This window comes from Lolium rigidum, chromosome 6 (assembly GCF_022539505.1).
Source record: "Lolium rigidum isolate FL_2022 chromosome 6, APGP_CSIRO_Lrig_0.1, whole genome shotgun sequence".
NCBI classification, from domain to species: domain Eukaryota; kingdom Viridiplantae; phylum Streptophyta; class Magnoliopsida; order Poales; family Poaceae; genus Lolium; species Lolium rigidum.
The window spans coordinates 308,836,398-308,860,977 of record NC_061513.1 but is presented as its reverse complement, the minus strand read 5'-3'; the positions used below and the strand labels follow the sequence as shown (position 1 = coordinate 308,860,977).

General features: G+C 43.9%; 1 protein-coding gene across 2 annotated transcripts; it reads right to left on the bottom strand.

Annotated features, from left to right (window-relative positions):
- Positions 1-19,598: 19,598 nt before the first annotated feature.
- Positions 19,599-22,500, bottom strand: LOC124661859 (putative B3 domain-containing protein Os03g0621600). Of its 2 annotated transcripts, XM_047199747.1 has the most exons (5): positions 21,800-22,500; positions 21,484-21,625; positions 20,593-20,971; positions 20,319-20,503; positions 19,599-20,102 (listed from the first exon to the last, which is right to left on the bottom strand). In XM_047199747.1, the coding sequence occupies exons 2-5, from the start codon at positions 21,604-21,606 to the stop codon at positions 19,839-19,841; spliced, it is 951 nt and encodes a 316-aa protein (XP_047055703.1). In that variant the 5' UTR covers positions 21,607-21,625; positions 21,800-22,500; the 3' UTR covers positions 19,599-19,838. The 2 variants fall into 2 exon arrangements, with proteins under 2 accessions (XP_047055703.1, XP_047055702.1); XM_047199746.1 differs by having other exon boundaries at positions 21,484-22,500.
- Between the last annotated feature and the right edge of the window lie 2,080 nt (positions 22,501-24,580).

Below are 24,580 nucleotides of genomic sequence, written 5' to 3'. Positions count from 1 at the left end.
GACCAATCATCACTACATGAACTTTCTGCTGCATGAACCGTGAGTGCTTCTCTGCAGCAGGGTGCCCTTTTTGTTCTCGGGGGCACACACACCTATGTATATGTATCAACTGCCCATCTGACTATGTGTTGCAAGCAAATCGGTAAAGCATATGCAATAAAAAATTGTTAGTAATTCTTTCTTTGGTTGTATGATGGGGATGATGATGGCGTACAGTCTCTTCAACTCTCTGACTTTTTCACACACACTGTACTTGCAATCGCCGTGCGGAAATACATACGCATATTTTTTCATATTCACATGTTGTCTGAAAGCGGCTCTGAATTCAGTCCAGCACTCCATTTGTTGAATCAAGTTGCATCCAAATTTTATTTGATTACATAGTTTGGACTTCATTTGTCATGTGTGTTGAGCACTTCACGTGCCGTTCACATGTTCATTTTATTCCTTGAATTTGAGCTGAAGATTGAAAAAAATTTGCCATCTGCATCAGTTGGTGCCATTGATGATGACGACCACTGCATGGAGTAGCAGCTGCATAAAGTTACAACTTGCCAGGTCAGAATTTCTGCTCAGTTTGTTTGTACCATAATGTACAAATGATGTGAGGAGAAAAACAATAGGTGCTTGGGGTTTTTTTTTTATGCATGGGTTCAGATAAGATCATCTATCGGTTCATAAATGAATGAACAAATATATAAGGATTGCCTAATGAATGCTCTGTCCACTGGAAATTTCTCCAGTCTAACTACAATTGTGCATGCATACATCGTCGAACAGTCTGAAAAAATAGTATACTCCCTCCAGCCTGAAAACGATGTCTCAACTTTGTCTAGATATGCATGTATATAGATGAGATTTAGTGTGCAGATACATGCGAATCTAGATAAAGTTGAGACATTCTTTGTAGGACGAAGAGAGCAGTAAGTTTACATTTGTTTTTCATGTGAGGTGGGGAGAAAAAAAGTTGAATTTGTCCACACTCTAAATCAAAAAGAAGAAGAAGGCGAAATTATCCAAATTGGCAACGAAGTCACTAGGTTAGTTAGTTGCTACCATGTTTGGTTAGTTACTGAATTCTAGCTAGCATATGAAATGTTCAGACTTGGGACTTGTGAAGTCAGTGCCTTCGTAGTTTTTAATCGTCAGCGTGGGGACTTCTTTACCAAAAGCATATTGAGACAGTCTAGGATAATGTTACACAAAGGTATAACTTTAGGCATTAATTTAAGAGTTATAACTTTAGACAATCTAGTATTATATTACACCGGGCAGCATTTAGTAGAAGTTGATGCTAACCCACTCATACTTCATGTTACCTCAGATGCCTTATATACCGTAAAGCCATGGCGATCGAGTTTAGTTGGTAGGTCAATCAGCTTACTTTCTCCTTTGTGGGATTTCTGTTTATTTACAGTTTGTGATCAGCATCATCTGGTCAAACGGGTAGCTATCTTATCTCAACTGAACATTGCAACGGCACAAAAGGTAAATAGAATGCAAAGATTACTGCCCGTTCGAAAGAAAAATAAAGACCCGTCATCATCACCAACATGAACTTTCTGCTGCAGGAACGGTGAGTGCTACTCTGCAGCAGGGTGCCCTTTTTGTTCTCAAAGGCACACACACATATGTATATGTGTGTATCAGCTGCCCATCTGTGTTGCAAGCAAGTTGGTAAACACTCATTAGCAATCAGTAAGGATATGCAAGACTTCTTTATCCCTTTTTTCTTCTTTGGTTGTACTGATGGGGACGATGATAGCCTACAGTCTCACTTGCTGCCTCTACTCTTCAACTCTTGTTTTCCCACAAGTTGTACTTGCGGTCGCTGTGTGAAAATACTTTCTTAATCATCACACATTGTCTGAAAGTTGTTCTGAATCCAGTCCAACACTCCATTGGTTGAATCTAGGTGCATCCACATCGATTTGACTGACAGTTTGGAGTTCGTCTTCAATGTGTGTTAAGCACTCCACTTGCTGTTAACTGGTTCATTTCTTTCTTTGAACTTGAGCTGATAAGCTGAAGAAAAATATTTCGTTGTCATCTGCTTCAGTTGGTGCCGTTGATGATGAAGAACTCGATTGGCTTAAATTCCTTATGGGTAGACTTGATTGGTCTTTATATCCAGGTGGTGTTGCGCACGTGTTAATATTATTGGTTAGAACTGTGATTATGTTGTGCAATGAGACTTCAACATCTGATGGAATTTGAGTTGGTTAACTAACCAATTGTGCAAACCATCTGATGGAAGAGGACGGTGCATCTATTTGTGTATGCACATAAAAGAATCATCAAGCTTGTCACTGACTCGGTTGAAACAAAGGTTCAGAACTTCGAACTGACTCCGAAATGTTTGTGAAACTAAGCCTGTGTGTTTTTTTTGTTTCCCAAGATAGGAGCGTGGTTCCGAGCGATGTTGCCGCCGGCCTAATCAAGTGCAACTGCAATCTATTCCCTCCGTTCTAAAATTAAGCTTAACCACTTTATCTAGATAACGATGTATTTACGCTCAAGTGCCGCCTGCTGCTGCTCCGACGGATAAGGAGGATCTCCGTTGACTCCGAAGGGTGCTACGCTGCTGGCTGTTGTTCCCGGGGGAGGATTTATCGAACTACGGTTGAGGTGGTGGATACTTTAGAGGTGGGACCTGCATCGCCCTATTCCTCCTCTAAGGGCATCAGTGCATCACCGCTAAGTGCACGGTACTGCAGACTTCTGCGCGCCGCAGTACGCGCCACGGAGCTGCCGCTGATGGTGCCAAGGCCACAGATGAGGATTCCATGGCTAAGGCGATGCGTCGTAAGGCGCCGGGAAATCTCGACACTCAGGGTATGGATAGATGTTCTAAATCTTTTCTATCTTTTTCCTACACCTGAGGTCTCTCCAGCCTCGGGAATCGGCGAACTACGCTACACAGTCAGATACCTAAGCGAACGGATAAGAGAAAGCCCGCTATATTATATATAGTAATCACCTGATGGTTTATCATAGGAAGAAGAAGATTTATCAGTTAGAGCAAGACGAAGGGACAATCGTTGGTGAGGAAAATCTTAAAGTTTTCATCACTGAGTATTATAAGAAACTATTTGGGGAACCAACTAAAAACAACTTTTATATGAGAGAAGATATGGGAGCGGATATACCTCAAATCTCCCCGAGTAAAACTCTATCCTCATATCTGAATTCACCGAGGACGAAGTTTTTGAAGCTATTTCTCAAATGGAACAAAATAAAGCTCCTGGACCAGACGGGTTTCCAGCCGAGTTTTACAAGCAGTTCTGGGAGACTATCAAGCATGATCTCATGAGCCTTTTTGCTCAATTACAACAAGGTTATCTCGAGTTATTTAAGCTTAACTTCGGGGTAATTACCTTAATCCCTAAGAAAGAAGATGCTGTCCAGATTCAGCAGTATAGACCTATATGCTTACTAAATGTAAGTTTCAAGATTTTTACAAAGGTAGGTACAAATAGAATAACAGGGATCGCCCACAAGGTTATTAAACCTACACAATCTGCCTTTATGCCGGGACGACATATACTTGAAGGAGTAGTTGTCCTACACGAGACCATTCATGAACTTCATCGGAAGAAAATGGATGGGGTGCTTTTCAAAATTGACTTTGAAAAGGCTTATGATAAAGTCAATTGGCCATTCCTTCAACAAACTATGCGCATGAAAGGATTTTCGCTCTGATTGGTGTAAATTAATTGCTAATTTTGTTCAGGGAGGATCTGTAGGGGTAAAAGTCAATGACGATATTGGCCATTACTTCCAAACTAGGAAGGGGTTGAGGCAAGGAGATCCTCTATCACCTATCCTTTTCAATATAGTTGCTGATATGCTGGCAATCCTAATTGCAAGAGCAAAGGAGGATGGTCAAGTAGGTGGTCTTGTCCCACATTTAGTTGAGGGGGGAGTATCCATTCTACAGTATGCAGATGATACTATTCTCTTTATGGAACATGACCTTCAGAAGGCTGTTAACATGAAGTTAATCCTTTGTATCTTTGAACAATTATCTGGCCTTAAGATCAATTTTAATAAGAGTGAGATTTTCTGTTTTGGAAAGGCGAAGGATGAAGAGAACCAGTATAAGCAAATATTTGGTTGTGAAGCTGGTTCTCTCCCCTTTCGATACTCGGGAATCCCAATCCATTATAGAAAACTTCTTAATAAGGAATGGAATCCGAGTAGAGACCCGCTTTGAACGAAAGTTGGGCTGCTTGGCAAGGCAAGTTACTCTCATACGGAGATAGACTTGTGCTTATTAATTCCGTCCTAACTAGTCTTCCAATGTTTATGCTATCTTTTCTTGAAATACCTAAAGGGGTAAAGAAAAGATTAGATTTCTACGAGTCAAGGTTTTTTGGCAAAATGAAGAGCATAAGCGTAAATATCGGCTGACTAGATGGAACATTATTTGTCGACCTAAAGATCAAGGGGGTCTAGGGGTGGAGGTGTTAGATATAAAAAACAAATGCTTACTTAGTAAGTGGCTGTTTAAACTCTTAAACGAGGAAGGAGTATGGCAAGAGTTGCTGCATAATAAATATCTCCGGACTCAAACGTTGTCACAAGTGACGGCAAAACCCACCGATTCTCCCTTTTGGAAGGGGCTCATGGGAGTTAAGGATGAATTTTTCTCTCGGGGCTCTTTCAAAGTTGGCAATGGTCAATACACACGTTCTCGGGAGGACTTATGGTTAGGTGACCAACCGTTAGCTAAGCAGTACCCTTCATTATATAACATTGTCCGCCGGAGAAACGTTACGGTTTCGGATGTTCTAACGAGTAATCCTTTGAATATCGAATTTAGGAGAACTTTATCTACGGATAAATGGGAGGCTTGGCTATTACTACTTCAGCAGCTAATCGGGGTTAATTTGACGGAAGACCCGGATGTTTTTGTCCGGAATTTAACTACCACCGGCGCATTTTCGGTAAAATCCATGTACGCGAGACATGATGAATGACCATACGGTTTTCTTGCGCAAATATCTTTGGAACATAAAGGTACCACTGAAGATTAAGATTTTCATGTGGTTCCTTTATAAAAAAGTAATTCTCACAAAAGATAACCTCGCAAAAAGAAATTGGAATGGTTGTAGGAAATGTGTTTTCTGTGATAATAATGAAACAATAAATCACTTATTTTTCGATTGTTCCTTCGCAAAGCTGATTTGGAGAACCATCCAATATACTTTTAATTTGCCTTCACCGGCCAATGTTACAAATATGTTTGGAAATTGGCTAAATGGTGTTGATAATATATCTAAAGGACAAATCCGAACGGGTATTTGTGCCTTGATGTGGGCTATATGGAATTGTCGCAATGATATTGTCTTTAACAGAAGATCAAATGCTAATTTCTTACAGGTTATCCGTATGGTTACGCACTTGGATCCACGAATGGTCATACCTACTACCGGAGGCTCAGCGTGCGCATATGGATTCCGGATGCAGCCGTCTGGAGACGGTTGCTCGGGATATCTACAACCAGGGTGGCTGGCAGCCTACTAAGAGATTGCAACATGCATAAGAGTCTTTTCCTTTTTATTTTCCACTGGTTAATATTTGTGTACACTTTGTGTGATCCTTGAGTTGTATAACCTTTGAATGTTAAACTATGCAATAAAACGGCTGTGTGCATCAATTGATGCAGAGGCCGGGGCGAAGCTCCCATTTCGAAAAAAACCTGATGGTGCCAAGGCCACGGATGAGGATTCCATGGCTAAGGCGATGCGTCGTAAGGCGGCGGCAAATCTCGACACTCAGGGTATGGATGGATGTTCTAAATCTTTTCTATCTTTTTCCTACACTTGAGGTCTCTGCTAAACTGCTTAATGTTGGCGTGTCCTTGGGTAATTCTTTAGATGCTATTTCTATTTCGACCAAGGCTCTCAAACATATGGAGTTCGATAGATTAGAATGCACTCCTATGGTTGTAAGTAAGTCGAGTACTTCTCCTACTATTGATGATGATGATGAAGTGCACACCATTTCGGATGGCCAGCTTCTCACACATCTTGTTAGAGAGGTTTTGGAGGTAGGAATGGATGACGCGATGCTGAGTTTGTGCTTCGAACTACAAGCAACAGATCACAAATCAAGAGCCTCCTCTATCAAAAATAATGCTTGGCCTAATAAAAAGGCTAGGGTCACAAAATCTGCTACACTTTCCAAATCTTTCCAAATGAATGGCATGTTTAAAAATAGTAGAGGTCTTCAAAACTTGGCTAATCATTTACACATTGTTGAATCCATTAAAAATTATATTTTAGATTTTGTTTCCGTCTCCGAGAAAGGAAAACGGAATTACTCAACGAATTTTCTAAATCTCCCTTAGGCAGGGAAGATTTCAATTGGGTATCCCTTCCGCCGCGGGGACGTTTTGGCGGCCTATTAATAGGAGTCTGAACTTCGACCATGGAAATTATTTATAATTCGGGTGGTGAGTTTCATATAAAACTTCACATCCGAAATAAATCAGATAATTTCATTTGGAGTTTGGTTTCTGTATAAGGGATTGCACATTATACTTTTAAGCCTGCTTTCCTACGTGAGTTAGTTAATCTAGCAAAAACTAATCCATATCCTATTATTATAGGTGGTGATTTTAATTTGCTCAGATACCCTCATCAGAAGAGTAAAGGTAGATTCGATAACCATTGGCCTTTTTTTTCAACTATCCACAGTTTGGACTTAATGCTATGTTTGGATGCATGGAAAGTTGGCATGGAATTGGAATTTGGGCAAATTCCATGAATTCCGCCGTTTGGTTTGCCCTCAGAATTTTCGCGTGGAAACGTATCTAAATTCTGCACGTTGAATCGTCCTATGTAACGAGGCCAGAAAACTTTCCGAGGTCTCCACCTCGGAAAGGCTCTGAATCGAACCGCGCCCTCTCTCCCGTCTATCTCCCTCACGCCTCCCTCTCCCTCCCGCTACCTGCTCCACCTCCCTCCCATCTCCCCGGACTCCGGCCGCCGCTGTGCAACCAGCCCCGCCTCTCTCCCGTCTTCCTGCACTCCGGCGACTGCCACGCGACCTGCGCCGTCTCCCTGGACTCCGACCACCGCCACGCGACCTGGCCGGTTGCCCTGCCTCCCTCCCGTCTCCCTGGACTCCGGTCGCCACCGTGCGACCTACCTCCCCCCGTCCCCGCCGCCTCGTGACCTGACCCGCAGCCGCGCGACCTGCCCTGCCGCCGCACGACCTGGCCCGCAGCCGCATGACCTAGATCGACGGGAGGGTGCCCAGCGCCGCCCCGCTCGATCTCAGCCGTGCCCGGCGCCGCCCCGCTCGATCTCAGCCGCGGCCGGCGCCGCCCCGGCCTCTCCCGCTCGCCTGACGCTGCTCCGGCCTCTCTCTGCTCGCCCGTGCCCAGTGCTGCCCTGCTCGCCCTCGTTCAGCGCCTCCTAGCCTCGCCTCCAGATTCAACACAAACTGGATTTACATGTTTTATCAAATTCCATAGTTTTACATCCAAACGGGATTTGGAATTGGTTTTCACCCTTTGATTCCAACACCAAATTCCAAACACATCCAAACAATAGAATCGAATTAGAAGCCAATTCATTTCTATCTCGGATTTGGAATCTTAGTCCAATTCAATTCCATGCCAACTTTCTATGCATCCAAACACAGCATAAGAGAAATACCAATGGTTGGGAGACAGTTTACATGGACAAACTGTCTCCCGGAGCCCAATTACGAGAAATTAGATCACGTACTAATGAACTTAGATTGGAAACAAAAAATTCCTCTCTACGGGCTCTTCCTCGGAGAGAGTCTTTGTCGGATCATGTTCCTATCTTACTAACTACTGGAACACCACGCCTCAGCGTCGTCGTCCGTTCAAATTCGAACTTGGATGGATGCTTAGAGAAGGGTTTTCGGATATGGTTAAGAAAGCATGGGAGCAGCCTATTGCTGGCTCGACCCCCATTAAAAGGTGGAACAACAAACTTCGCTCGCTGCGGAGATACCTTGGTGGGTGGGCGAGACACATAACTGGGCAGCTTAAGCAGGAGAAGCTCCCTCTTTCATCGAGTATCAATGATTTAGAGGCAATTGCTGAAGTATGACCGCTGATTGCGCAAGAAATTGAACTTAAAAGTCAATATAATGCGAAGGTAGTTGGCCCAATTCATTCTTCAAGGAGATTTGAATACGAGATACTTTCATAGTGTCGCCAACGGCCGACACCAGAAGAAACTGATTCATTCTCTAACTCAAGAAGAAGGCTTACTCGGGGGGTCATGAGCAGCTCAAGCCATATATTATGTCTTATTACAAAGGGTTATTCGGTGAACTGGAGGAATCAAATGTGTACTTAGATGAATCAAGGGTCGATGATATCCCCTAGGTTTCTCCAGAAGAGAACGCGATTCTTACTAATCCTTACTCAGAAGAGGTGAGAAAAGCAGTCTTCCAATTGGAGCATAATAAAGCATCATGACCCGATGGTTTTCCAACTAAGTTCTATCAAAATTTGTGGGACCTTATTAAGAGTGATTTGATGGATCTATTTGTTGAGCTCCATGCTGGTCAACTAGAACTCTTCCGGATCAACTTTGGGGAGATCATCCTGTTACCTAAAGTTAATGATGCGGAACAAATTCAGCGGTACAGACCAATATGTCTTCTAAATGTATGTTTTAAAATATTCACCAAGGTTGCTACCATTAGACTAAATTTGGTGGCTGATCATGTGGTGCGTCCTACTCAGACTGCTTTCATGCAATGATGATATATCCTAGATGGAGTCGTTACATTGCATGAAACAATCCGTGAGTTACACCGCAAAAAATTGAATAGAGTTATCCTTAAAATCGACTTTGAAAAGGCCTATGATAAAGTCAAATGGCCGTTTGTACAACAAACTTCCCGGATGGAAGGTTTTTCTAGGGAGTGGCGCGCTTTAATTAATAACTTTGTTTTCGAAGGAAGTGCCACCATAAAAGTCAATGATGGCGTTGGTAGATACTCTAAAAAAAAAAGGTTTAAGGCAAGGTGATCCCCTATCTCCAATGTTATTTAACATTGCTGCGGCCATGTTGGCAATTTTAATTGAGCGCGCTAAAGTAGATGGTCAGATTGAAGGAGTGTTACTCCATTTTGTTGATGGGGGTTTATCAATCCTTCAGTACGCCGATGATACAATTCTTTTTATGGATCACGATCTGGAACAAAGCAAAAAACCTGAAATTAATTTTATCAGCGTTTGAGCAGCTGTCAGAGCTCAAAATAAATTTCCATAAAAGGTAAAAGCGAATTGTTTTGTTTTTGGCGAGGCACAGGACGAGGCCAAACTTTATGCCGAACTATTCGGATGTGGGCTGGGCAGTTTTCCACTTAGTTATTAGGGCATTTCGGTTCATCACTGGAGGCTCACGATTGCTGAATGGAAAATCATCGAGGAAAGACTATATAAACTCTTAGTAGTTGGAAAGGAAATTTACTATCTCTAAGTGGAAAATTGGTACTCATAAATTCAGTACTCACGAACATGGTACTATATATGGTTTTATTTTTCTAATTAGCAAAAGGAGTCTTGCATAGATTGAATTACTTTCGATCAAGATTATTTTAGCAAGGAGACAGTGGGAAGAAGAAATATCGATTAACAAAATGTAGTGTCATTTGTCGTCTGAAAGATTAAGGTGGACTTGGTGTTCATGATCTTGAGGTTAAGAACAGAGTATTGCTAAGTAAATGGCTTGCTCGGTTGTTAACTGAGGATGGTGTATGGTAGAACCTATTGTGGATGAAGTATATTGGCTCAAAAGCAATCTCTCGGGTCCTTCGGAAACCAGGGGATTCACATTTTTGGGTTGGTATTATGGCAACTAAGAAGCACTTCTTCCCATATGGCTCCTTCTCCATTAGAGATGGGTCTCAGATAAGGGTCTGGGAGGAAAAATGGTTGGGAGCAACGACTCTTCGATAAAAATATCCTGCCTTGTACAATATTGTGCATCATAAATATGATATATTGCAGAAGGTGATGGAAACATCACCTCCGTCTATGACGTTCATGCGTGATCTTGTGGGTCCTAGATTGACTTCTTGGATGATCTAGGAAAAATATTAGCTTCAGTCCAGTTGTTACAACAGTCCAGTTGTTACAACGATCAGACGAGTTCCGTTGGGGCCTTACCAAAAATGGGGTATTGTCGGTTGGGTCCATGTATAAGGCGTTATGTGAACCTATTCAGCCGGTACTTAAATAATAAATCCATTTGGAAGATGAAGATACCTTTGAAAACTAAGGTTTTTGCATGGTACCTTCATCGGGGTGTTATTCTTACTAAAGATAACCTTGCAAAACGGAACTGACACGGTTGTACGAAATGTGTTATCTGTCACGAAGAGGAGACAATAAAACAACTTTTCTTTTAGTGCCATTTCGTGAGGTCTATATGGTTAATCATTCAGTTAGGTTCTACCTTATACCCCCCGAAAATCATTCCAAATATTTTTGGCAACTGGCTAAACGGGGTGGATCCTAGGTTTAAGGTTCTTATCAGACTAGGAGCGGTTGCCGTTATATGGTCGCTTTGGCTATGTAGAAATAACAAGGTTTTTGACGATAATTTTTTTCTCTTATGCAGGTCATCTACCGATGTATGACTTTGCTCTGTTTATGGTCGTCGATTCAACGCTTGAAGGACCGCGACCTCTTTACAAAGGTGTCTACACGGTTGGAGGAAACGGCCAATGATTTTATTACCTAACATGAATGGCTACATAACCGCTGGATTTTGCCTCCTACAACTTAATTTGTCTTCACATGGACATTCCGCTATTATGTCATTTTCTTTTCGGTGTGTTTGCAGATCTTGAACAGCTGTGTGCATCCTAGATATACAGAGACCGGATGTAATACTTAAAACTTTTCAGTAATAAAACGCCCTTTATCAAAAAAGTGCAATTATTAGTACTATCTATTAGAGAATTTGGAAGATGTACCAAATGTATCCACAACTTTATCTAGAATGATTTAATCCAGCCAGATGTGTTGGTCGATAATAAAATAAAAAATTGAAGATGAAGATTTCGATAAAAGATAAAGAAAATTGGGTGGTATCTTCGTCAAGGTGTAATCACTACTAAAGATAATCTTGTGAAACACAATTGGTATGGAAGTAAAAAAAGTGTGTCTTCTATCATCACGACGAGACTATAAAACACTTATTATTCCAGTGCAAATTTGCTTGGTCAGTCATCCAAATAGGTTCTACCCTGTACCCTCCACGTAGCATTGCAAATATATTCGGCAATTGGTTAAAAGGTGTGGATCACAGGTTTAAACTACTTACTAGGGTGAGAGCGTTTGTCATTATTTGGTTACTATTGCTATGTACAAATGACAAGATTTGTAATGATAAAAGTTCGTCTTTTATTCAGGTTTTCTACCAGTGCGTAGCTATGATTTGTTCATGGTCGTCTCTACAGCGTGTGGAGCATCACGACCTGTTTATAGAGGTGTCTATACGGTTGGAGGATACGGCGAGGTATAGTCTACAGATTGGTGCTCCATCAGTATAGGCGCCTTTACAAATGAATTTGAGCAGTTGTGTACATCTTAGTTATGCAGATATTGGGTGTAAAGTTTAAACCCTTTAAGTAATAAAGCGCTCTTTGTAAAAAAAAATCTGTGAGAGAATGGAATTGGGGTGGGATAGGTCACAAATGGTGTATTCCCTGTTATTTCGTACATATAGATGATTACAAGGTAACAAACCATTTACAATCACAACCATAATGGCTCAATCAGCTATAAATGAGAGGCTCAAGATACGGCTTAACTGCACCGATATCATAGGGATATTTGGTTGCCACTCGATCTCGAAAGAAGTGTAGATCAATCTCAATGTGTTTGGTGCGTTGGTGATGAACCGCGTCTGTAGACATGTAGACGACGGTAACATTGTCACAAAACACGACGGTGGCTCGAGGGAGATGTCGATTAAGCTCCGCCAAGAATTGGCTAAGCCAAGTAGACTCAGCAATGACATTGACGGTGGCACATTACTCTGCTTCGACGCTGGAGCGAGACACAGTGTGTTGGCATTTAGAGTACAAGGACACCAAGTTGTCGGCGAGGAAAACACAATAGCCGGAGGTGGAGCGGCAAGTATCGGGACAGCCTGTCCAATCCGCGTCTGTGTACTTGATCAAGGAGTCAGCTGCGGATGACATGAGCTGGAGACTGTAGCTGAGGGCGCTCTTCACGTAGCGTAGAATACATTTGATCAACGCGGAATGTTGATCGCGCGATCGTATATGTGGAGGCAGATTTGCTAGACAATATATGCAACGTCCGGGTGTGTGAACCTCAGGTACTGCAGGGCTCCGTTGCGGCTGCGGTACTCAGTGGGATCGGCCACAGGAGAACCAGCGTAGGAGCCGAGCTTGATCACGCTGTCGATGGCGGTCGATGAAGACGTGCATGCATGAGAGAACATAATTGGGGTGGGTTAGGTCACAACTGGTGCCTTCCCTATTATTTCGTACATATAGATGATTACAAGGTAACAAACTATTTACAATCACAACCATAATGGCCTTAATCAGCTATAAACGGGAACGGGAGGTTCAAGATATGGCTTAATTTCACCGCTATCATAGGGATATTGCGTTGCCAAACAGTATCTCCCATCAGGGTAACTAACCACTTAGAAACAACATTGGTCACTCGATCCACCTTCGAAACACTAATATGTTAGACCTTGCATTCAAGATAAACACGCCAGCTAGGTGATCCGTTGTAGCTCTCCGGCACCATCATCTGCACAACTCCACACAGTTACTCACTGTCTCCATTCAAGAAGCTCCTTCCATGTTTAATCTAATTGGGGTGGTGAGTATCACAAGTTAAACAAGTTTTTTTTACTGATATTGGTGTTTTTCAGGGTAGTAAACCTATTCTATGGTGTGATAATATTGGAGCAACATTCCTTTCATCCAACCCATTTTTTCATGCTCATATGGAACACATTGAGGTGGACTTTTTTTTTCGAGAAGGGATTGTTCAAAAGTAGCTACAAATTCGTTTCATTTGTCTAAGGATCAGTTGGTTGACATGTATTGGTATTGGTCATGTATAACCCTACCATACATATGTATTGTATGCCCTATAATTTTACCCATGTATAAAGAATTGGAGCCGGCCCTGTTATCGGCACCGTGCAATACCCTACCAAACCATCCTTTTCTTCCGTTTATCAACCTCCGTGCACTGTAAATTGACCGCATGCTTCTGACCTTCCCAGCTTCCTCAGCTGCACCCCGTAAGGAACTTCCATTCCGTTAGGATGATGACTCTACCTCGATGATCTCTGGCAATTATGCCCAGCCCAGCCTGCTTTGTAGCCACATCCCAGCAAGCGTGCACATTCACCTTCAGGTTACCATCTGCAGGAGAATTGGAAACTCTGCTTTGGGATCTAGAGTAGACTTGATGGAAGAGAATATCTCAAGGTAATTGCACAAATAAGGAACTGAAGCTGATATTGATGCTTTCAAATGTTCAGTTAGTAGTCGGCATCTTGAGCGTGGTGTAAACACGTTTTCAAATGTTCAGTTTGTTTTGAAAGGAAAAGAAACAAGAAGAGTTGGTGCGGGAAATAAGGGACAGTGCACTAAGTAGAAACACCAACGAACAAACTTGACTCATGAGTGTAGTTCGTCTGCATATTCCTGTCGAGAAAGAAACCAACAAGAACCAAGAGAGTTACTACACTGAACAGAAATTCAGTGCGACTCTCTACATCCATAGATATAATGCATCAGACAGACGATGCAGTAACCATTGTCATCATCGAGAAGCACATGAAGCAAGCACCTATCGCTACCAGCATACTTTTTGTATTGATCAATTCTGTCTGCCACGTTTCCTGGCGCGGATAATATGGACATTCATCGTGCACATCTTCTTGTTGTTGAGCAGATCAAAGAGGCAGATATCACCAGCCCGCAAGTCATTGTCCAGGACAAACTGTTTCCATCCATTTATAAGACCCCTACCGCGTCTTCTGGTCGCAGCATTAAGCCACATTTTCCACCTCTCACCATGCTGCTGAAGAACGATTCTTTGCTTCTCTTGTGGCAGGTACTTATCAGCATATCTTTTCATGAATTCCTGTCACAGATTGTAAACAAAATAAAAGCTTCTTCAGAAGGTTCAAACCCAGTTGGGCAGTAATTGCATTTTTTGAGAAAGACAATTGTATAACAAAAAAAAAGGAAAACTATTTGAAGTGCTTGATTATACGACATGGTAGTTCAGGCCTTCAGATTTGTTCTCATATTACATTAATTGTTTATAGTAAAAAGGATTTTGAGTTGAACATCATTAATCTAACCAAAGATGTAATATTTCTTAAGATGGAACATGGTACTGACAAATTTGCATTGCCCTCTGCTAACATGGCTTTTACGCATGATGGTGACATGGATAGGTATATTGGAGTTGGTATCTTTGACAATCTTCTCCACTTTATCCTTTTGCACTGGTGTTAAATGCGAATTATATCCAATCATGTACTCCCTCCGTTCTGATTTAGTCTACATTCTAGAAAAAATGAGACAAACTAGTATTGCATTTATTAGTACTACCTAGATATGTCAACAACCAATCTAAGCTACATTGAAAATAACAACAACCAATAAAGAGAGTTAAACCACTTTGTTTTCAGTGTTGTTGTTGACTAAAAGCTAGAATGTAGAGTATTTCAGAACAAATTTTGAAGTTAGAATGTAGACTATTTCAGAACGGAGGGAGTATGGATCAAAATCATCTTGTGAGGAAGAAGCATCTCCTGTTTAGAAAGATGAAGAGAAATCAGCTATTGAAGATAGCTATATAAAATATAAATCAAACATTATTGTGTTACATCACCTGGTTCCTCTGAGGGAGTGGATGAAGAACTCTTCTCCATGGTGTCGTCAAGAGATCGCCTAGAATGATGTTCATATGAACTCTTGACAGTCTCGGAAGGACGAGGATTGTTCCTGCTTACGCAAGATGATGCCTTCTCGCAACCGCTAGGATCATATATTTCAACTCTAAACTGAGAGTCTCCATTGTAGCTGAATACCAGAAAATCACCCTTTTCTAAGTCATGCTCATTGACAAATTCCTCCCAGCCAGATTGAAGGATCATTTTATCAGCGCATGTTTTAACTGCAATCTCGCAGATACTACCGTTCCGAGCTTTCAGCTGGATTGTACCAGATATCTTTCCTTTGAAACGTGCTGCAAACTTCACTGGTATTTTCTGCAGGTAATAGGATTGTAACAACATTATTGCATAATTGAGTGTTACCTTGGAAAACAAATCTGTCCAGCTTAGTTGAACTGAAGTGACTTTCATTATTCCAAGTTTGCAAGTAAAAACCCGCAAAAAACAAATTACCTGGCAGTCCAGCCCCTAGACTTAGAAATAACTGAAGTTTACACTTTGCAGGCCTAGTCTATTTACAGTTAAGAGAACCTCGTCTAAGGAAAAAAAAAAGGTTAGGTATAGCATTATGTATCGGTTAGGTTATATTAGTTTCTCTCTGCTACCACTTGTTCTGCTAGATTAGCAGATAATATGTACATATCGTATAGAGAATATAAATGTAGCAAGATCAGTTTACCTTTGCTACCTAGATTGTGATAACCTAAATATAATAAAGAAACAACAATAGCTACAGGTAGGATTTGGAAATAAACTTGCCATCTCATGTAGATCATCCATTATAACCTTGAAAAAACTTTTGCCTTCATCGTCTAAAAGGTCCCAGTAGTAGTGCTCAGCACATTTCTTGCATATTTCGCAACCGCAGGACTTGCCCATTCTTGTGAAGCTCAGGTAACACCTCCAGTGTAGAAAGATCAAGGGAGAAGAGCAAACATCTGTAGATTTGTAGAGAATACAAATGATATAAGCAGATGCGAAGTAGAACCTGCTAGAGAAACAATGTTAAAAGTTGGGCCGCATATATGCATATGCCAAAAATAGCAAATCAAATCACAAGGCATACTACGCTTACCTGAACTGCAAGGAGCAGCGGAGCAGAGCGGACGAATGGATCCAGGACTGACGGCAAACGAAAGGACAGCCGGAGCAGAAATAGAGCTGGCTGAGCCGCTGAGGAAGTCGAACGAACAGATTAGGAAGCAGGATAAGCCGTGCCAGGTAAATAAAGGAGGCCGGACCTTCGTCTCGGGAATCAATGACCCATCGGGCCTCGGCACCCAGCGACAATAAACGCTGGAGGAGCCGAGGCGACGCGCTGACCCTTCATTTGCTCCACATTCTCAGCGCGCAGACGGAGTCACGGACACGGTGTGGCGAGGGAGATCGTGCCGGTATGACCGTGTCTGTTCCCAAAAACGCTTCGCCCGTCACGTCGTCTCCTCCTCGTGACCGAGGGGACGAACCCTAATCCCCTCCGCCGCTGGTCCCCTCCCCCGCCCCACCTCCTTCTCCTCTTCGCCATCCCCAGAGACACTGTCGGGCAAAGCCTGCGGTGCCGGTGAAGGGGGCGGTAGGGATCTTCGCCCTCAGCTCATCGCGTGGAGTCGAGGGAGGAACTCAGCGCGGGGTTGTCATGGCCATGGCGGCTGCTCGGTGGGCTCTCCTGCCGGTGGCCTCCTAGGTGGGGGGCTATCACTAGTACGGAAATAGCTATAGGGCAAGCTTATTAGCAGCGGACCTATTAAGGGCATGTGCAATGGTTGATAAGATTGTCTTATCTTAATTGTGCCATGTAATCTAGATATAACAGTAAAACTTGATGTACAATGGTTATTTTTAGTCTTATCTTTAGTAACTAGACATCCTAAATATGTGGTGAGACAGACTGTGCAAAGAGATGATCTCTTAGCTAAGAGAAGGCAAGGTCTTTTTTTGACTTTCTCTTTCCTCCACACCAACATTTATCCTACGTGACATTGCTAAGATATCACCATTGTACATGCCCTAAGGACACGCGGTTGCTATTAATGGTTGCATTTTAAAATAGACACACGACCAGTATAGCCATACTAGCTGCATGCCAAGGTGGTTGACACACGACATTATGTGAGCTCAGGCTGCATCTGGGCTGAGAACTTAGCCGTCGGCGGCACGCGTCTAGTACCCTCTTATTGGCAGCGTGCCCCTGACCCCGCACGTGGTTATTATTTTTGCACCGTGGGGCGCCAAATAGTGGCAGAGTGTGTCCGCTTGGTCCGCTGCTATTATTTTCACTTAAACAAATTCAAACGTCGCGTAGAGGCAGTTCCTCCCATGTGCACACAGTTGTTCTCCACAATCTTTCCGTCGACATCGCGCGCTCGACCTCGCTGCCGACCGCGCCCAGCCGTTCAGCCGCCACCCACGCCGCGCTCAACCTCGCCGCCGACCGTGCCCAGCCGTTGAGCGACCGCCCACGCCACGCTCGACCTCGCCGCCAATCACGCTTGCGCCCTCCACGCCAACCGCCCAAGCCGCGCGCCCCCCTCCAACTCCCGGTATGATCATGTACGCCCTTAACCTGCTCGATGAAATGGTTGTGTGGCGTGTATCGATATGAGTGGCTGATGTTTTTTGCCGAAATATCGATTAATTTCCATTTCGGAAAATTTCTAGCAACTCAATATGTTCAATTTTTAGCAAAGGTCATGCCAAAATTTTCCGTTAATTTAGTGCTTGTGTGGTAATGCTGCAATTGTAGATACTGGTGTTGATGATGGTGTGTATCGATATGAGTTACTGATGTTTTACCGAAATGTCGATTGATTTCCATTTCGGCAAATTTCTAGAAACTCGTTATGTCCCATTTTTAGCAAAGGTCATGCCGAAATTTTCCGTTAATTTTTCTGTTACTAACTATATGAATTTCAATTTTAGATGGAAGATGTCGGGAGACCACAGTGAGAAGGAGACGTGTTCTAACTCTGCGGTGCAAGAAAAAGAAAATGCAGTACAAGAAGAAGCAAACATTGTAGTTTTCCCAAGAAACTAGTGGCACTGATGGCAACGACGGGGCCACTAGTGCCACTGATAGCAACGGGACAACTACTGGCACCGAAGGCACAAACAAGAAGAAAAAAAGTAGAGAGAGGCTCCAAAACAAGCTCGACAATATAACGGATAATGTCTTGGAAGTAAGCATTGCCAATGTTGAGCCTATTTGGCAAGCCTGAGTTGCAGCGAGTTATTGCAACCAATGCGGATGTATTCTTCGAGATACCGTTTTGATCAACGAGAAGAACATGAGGGAGAATGCAGAATTATATGCCAGCGTTATCTCGAAGTTGCACAAACGCGGTACACATTTTCATACCCTCACAACAACCTAAATCTCACAAAAAATCTCGTAAACACCCACGCGCTCGACAAGTTCAATAGGGAATTGAGCAGTTGAAAAATGAGAGTACGGAGAATGGTGGATAAGGGTGATGATTACTGTAAGGTACACAAGGCATATCCCGTGATCACGGTGGAGGAGTGGGAAATATTCAAGAATAATTTTGGTAGAAAGGGGATAAGGATTTGCGGAAGTGGGATTTGGACATGCGTCGTATGAACATAGGTTCCCTCACTCTCGGAAGTCGTGGTTACGACCGCAAGAGGCCGAGGTGGGAAAAGGAGGACGCCGATCCTTTAATTGCTGCCAAAATCTAGCCCTAGGCAGAATGCGAGGATCGGCCACAACGTAGGAATATGTAACAAACAAAAAAATGGAACAATTAATTGTTGAACTGGTAATTTATCTACCGGTAACTTTTAATCAAGTTGATTACATTCTAATAGTTGTTTCATATATTTTTTTGTAGCGTAAGAAAAATAAGCTGGAATGTGAAACCTCCTCCGATGGGTCGCCCCTTAGGATCAACCTTGAACCCGGGTGATAAATTTAACCCTCGAAAAGTCAGTGCAGAAGAAGCCGGCACACGGACGTGTTGCCGGCGTAGAAATCGGCGCCCAATAGAATTACCATTACAATGATGACACTCGCGAGGATATTTTCGAATGAACCGTGAGTGCTACTCTGAAGCAGGGTGCCCTTTTTGTTCTTGGGGGCACACACACGTATGTGTATGTATCAACTGTCCATCTGACTACGTATTGCAAGCAAATCGGTAAAGCATATGCAATAAAAAATCATTAGTAATTCTTTTCTTTGGCTGTATGATGGGGATGATGATGGCGTAAAGTCTCTTCAACTCTGACTTTTTCACACGCACTGTACTTGCAATCGCCGTGCGGAAATACATACACACATACTTTCATATTCACATATTGTCTGAAAGCGGCTCTGAATTCAGTCCAGCACTCCATTTGTTGAATCAAGTTGCATCCAAATTTTATTTGATTACATAGTTTGGACTTCATTTGTCATGTGTGTTGAGCACTTCACGTGCAGTGTTCATTTTATTCCTTGAAGAGCTGAAGATTGAATTTTTTTTTGTCATCTGCATCTGTTGGTGCCATTGATGATGACGACGACTGCATGGAATGGCAGCTGCATAAAGTTACAACTAGCCAGGTCAGAATTTCTGCTCAATTTGCAGAAACTCAATAACTCATAAGCATAACCAACAAGATCCAAGAGAGTTACTACACGACTGAACAGAAATTCACTGCGACTCACTCTACATCCATAGGTATAATGCATCGGACATACGATGCAGTAACCATTATTATAATCGAGAGGCAACCGAAGCAAGCAGCTAATTGCCCACTTCCCAGCAGGGCACTAGCAGCAATTGAGGGTAACTATGGTAAATAAATTATTGTAGCCACAAAACCCATCGCCACCGGCATATTTTTTTTTATTGATCATTACTGTCTGCCACGCTTCCTAGCGCGGATAATATGGACACTAATCGTGCACATCTTCTTGTCGTTGAGCAGATCAAAGAGGCAGATATCACCAATCTGCAAGTCATTGTCCATGACAAACTGTCTCCATCCATGCATAAGCCTTCTGCCGCGGCTGGCCGTCGCAGCATTAAGCCACATTTTCCACCTCTCGCCACACAGTTGAAGAAGGACTCTTTGCTTCTCTTGTGGCAGGTATTTATCACCAAATCTTTTCAAGAATTCCTGCCACAAATCGGAAGCAAAATAAATGTTTCTTCCGAAATTTCATACCGAATTGGGCAGTAATTTTTTTTTTGAAATACAGTTGTGGAATAAAAACATGGAAACGTTTATGACACACTAGAGCAGGCCTTCAGTTTTGTTCCCATATTATAGAAGTTGAACAGCATTAATCTGACCAAAGATGTGATATTGCTTAAGACGGCACATGATACTCACAAATCCGCACTTGTGTCTGTTAACATGGCTTTTAAACATGACTGTGACATGGATTGGGATGTCGGAATTGATAGCTTGTACAATCTCTTTCACTTTATCCTCTTGCACTTGAGTTAGATAAGATCCAACAACGTATGGAGGAACATTGTTTGAGCTGAAATCATCTTGTGAGGAAGACGCATCCCCTTTTTCCAAAAAATGAAGAGAAATCAGCTATTGAATATAGCTGTAAAATATATAAATGATAAAATGAAACAAACATTGTGATATGCACCTTGTTCCTCTGAGGGAGTGGATGAAGAACGCTTCTCCATGGTGTAGTCAACAGATTTCCTAGAATGTTGCTCATAAGAACTCTTGCCAGTCTTGGCACGACGAGGGTTGTTCATGCTTACGCAAGATGATGCCTTCTCGCAGCCGCTTAGATCAAATATTCCGACTTTAAACTGAGAGTCTCCGTTGTATCTGAATACCAGAAAATCACCCTTTCCTAAGTCATGCTCATTGACAAATTTCTCCCATCCAGATTGAAGGATCATTTTATCACCGCATGTTTTAACTGCAATGTCGCAAATGCTACCGCTCCGTGCTTCCAATTTGATTGTTCCAGATATCTTTCCTTTGAAACGTGCTGCAAACTTCGCTGGTATTGTCTGCAGGGAGTAGTAGGATTGTAACAACGTTACTACATAACTGAGTGATACCATGTTAAACTAAAGTGACTTTCATTATTCCAGGTTTGCAACTAAATCATTATTGGCCGTCCAGTCCAGTATATTAATGTATCGGTTACCATCAGTTTTACAATATATTACACATTCCATATGCTCAGAAAAGAAAACGTACACTTGACATTGCAGTTAGACTGAAACACTAAATTCGTATTAGCTTCTAGACTTAGAAATAACTGAAGTATACACTATGCAGGCCTAGTCTATTTACAGTTAAGATGACCTGATATACAATCTAAGTAAAAAATAAGTTGGGTAATAGCATTATGTTTCTTTCTGTTACCACTTGTTCTGTTAGGTTAGCAGGTAATATGTACATACCCTATAGATAACATAAATGCAGTAAGATTAATTTATCTTTGCTACCTAGATTGTAATCTATTGTAATAAAATAAACTGCAATAGCTACAGGTAGGATTTGGAAATAAACTTGCCATCTCATGTAGATCATCCATTATAACCTTGAAAAAACATTTGTCTTCATTGTCCGAAATGTCCCAGTAGTAGTGCTCGGCCCATTTCTTGCATGTTCGGCAACCGCTGGACTTGCCCATCATTGTAAAGCTCAGATTAGACCTACAATGTAGAAAGAGAAACAGAGAAGAGCAAACATCTGTGAATTTGTACATGAAACAAATGATATAAGAAGATGTGAGGTACAACTAGCTACAAAGGCAATTTCAGAAGTTGTTGTCAGATGCTCCCGGCCGCATGCGCCAAAATTAGCAAATCAAACCACAAGGCACCTACCTGAACTGCAAGGAGCAGCAGATCAGAGGAAGCGGGGATGAGTGCTGGAGAGAGGCCAGGCCAGACCGTCAGAGGAGAGCGGACGAATGGATTCAGGACCAGGACGTACTGACGACAAACAAAAAGCTTGCCGGAGCAGAAACAGAGCTGAAGTCGAACGAACAGATTGGGAAGTTGCTCCATGTAAATAAAGGAGGCCGGAGCTTCGCCTTCGCGATTCAAAGACCCAGCGACAATAAAAGCTGGAGGAGCCAAGTCGACGCCTTGTCCCTTCATTCCACTGCACGTTCCAGCGACAATAAACGCTGGAGGAGCCGAGTCGATTCCATTGCACGTTTCCAGATCAACAGGGAACTGCTATTGCCGACGGCCTTTTCTATGACAAGGGTCTTTTGTCGAGTAAATTACAAAAAACTACCACAATTGGAGCAAATCGATAGGTTAGTAACATTTTTGTTAATTTTTTCATATCAATACCATTTCCAGAGCAGGCAGTAACAAATAGCGCTAATCTTCAGCAGACAGCAAATTAGACGTGCTGACCCCACTGTCAATTATGATGTGGACAAACGGCCATTAGCTCACCGAGTGGCAGACGAAACTTTTCTTGACGGGACCAATTCGGTAGAAGAAAAAAAAAACAATCGAACCCATTTTCTGGAGAAACAGCGATCTTCCAACTCAGAGATTCATCCCGACCACCTCTCCTGAGAGGAGAGGCTCGTCCCGCCACCAGTCAGGTCCACGCGCGCCGCCGTCAAGGTTCCCCGTGCGCCGCCGGTTGGTTCTGCAAGCGCCGCCGGCAAGGTCCGCGCGGGCCGCCGCCTAGTTCCTTTTTCGCGAAAACGCAAAAACCTTATGTTTCGATGCATTGATAGATAAAGAAGGTTTGTATGTACAATGTCCAGAAGAGGGACCAACGCCACACCGTACAACTCAACCCAAAAGACCTAATCTAGGGGAGGAGTTGGCGAAGCCCCCGGGCGCCCGCGTCCGCCCATTGTCGCGCCTCGGCCTTGATGTCATTGACTAAGGAGGCCACCGAGGGACGCGCGTTGTCGAAGACTGCATCGTTCATGTGCTTCCAAATCCACCACATCGTGAGCATGATGAGTGACGAAGTTCCTTTGCGCAACTGGCGTGGGGAGGTCCGCACCACCACCGACCACCACTCCGCGAAGTCACCCTCAACCGTCGGAGGCCCCGCGGTGGATCGAATCCACGATAGGACCTCGAACCAAACTGTCCTAGAGAAGGAACAGCCGGTTAGGATGTGCGCCATAGTCTCCACTGACTGGTCGCACAGCGGGCATCTTGTCGCGTGGGGCAATCCCCGACGCGCCAGACGCTCACTCGTCCAGCACCTGTCCAGGCAAGCGAGCCAGATGAAGAACTTCACCCTTGGTGGCACCCAAGATTTACAATTGAGCTTCCAGGAGCCTGATAGGATCGCCCCCTGGAAGAGGGCGTCATAGCAGGAGCTGGAGGAATACTGGTCATCCGTCGTCCACCGCCAGACCAACCTGTCTTGGTCTAGGGAGAGCACCATGTCCCTGAGCCTAATCCATAGTTGAACATACTGCCATAGAGCCAAGGCGCTCGGTGCGCCCTCGATGTCCGAGATCCAGCTGCGCTCCACCAGCGCCTGCTGCACCGTGCGCGGCTTCCTGAGGTGCTTGGGAATGAGCGCATAAACCTCCGGCGCTAGCTCCCTGATGGACTTGCCATCCAGCCACCTGTCCTCCCAGAAGAGAGCGGACTCGCCGTTGCCCACCACCATAGAAGTGGAGGCAGCGAAGGCGTCCAGCTCGATCTTCGAGAACTGCATGTCGAGCCCGCGCCATGGTCGTTGGGGATCAGTCTGCATCCTCCATAGCCAACGAACCCGGAGGTTGATGGCAGTGCGAGCGAGATCCGGGATCCCTAACCCCCCAAACCGCAGCGGGCGTCACACCCTCGACCAGTTGACCATTGGCCTCTGCCCTACCGGCCCAAAGGAAGCTTCGCAGGATCTTGTTAACCTGTTTCATCGCCTTCTTGTTGAAGCTCAACACCATGAGCTGATGCAGCGGCATAGCTGCCAACACCGATCTAACCAGCGCCAAGCGACCAGCCCTGGGCATCATAGACGCTTTCCAGGTTGGTAACTTGTCAGTCAAACGATCCACCACGGGCTGGAACGCCTCACCCGGTAGCCAACGGATGGAGAGTGGGATGCCGAGGTATTTGACAGGGAAGGGTGCCAACTGGCACTCCATCACCCCGACAGCGGCATTGGCCACCTCCTCTGTGCAGGCAATCGCTGAGACCGAGCATTTGGCGAAGTTGGTGTGTAGGCCTGACGCGTGTCCAAAGAGCTCCAGAATGCCGCGGATAGCGCGCAACTCTGTCTCATTCGGATGGCAGAAGATGACCACATCGTCCGTGTAAAGCGACACTGTTGTGGCCAGCTCCCGTCGTGCCAGGCGCCGCAGAATCCCCAACTCGATCGCCTTAGCCAATGCTCGGTTGAGCGTGTTCATGATCAGCACGAACAAAGACGGCGACAGGGGGGTCTCCCTGTCTCAAGCCCCTCCTATGCCAAATGGGGGGCCTGGCTCGCCATTGAGCATCACCCTGGTACTAGCCGTGGATAGGAGGATGGCCACCAGCTCGTAGAACCTGGGCCCAAATCCCATCTTTCGGAGGACCTCCACCAGGAACCCCCAAGAGATGGAATCAAAGGCCCGGGCTATGTCAAGCTTGAGCATCACCCGTGGCTCCTTCATCCTGTGCAGGAAT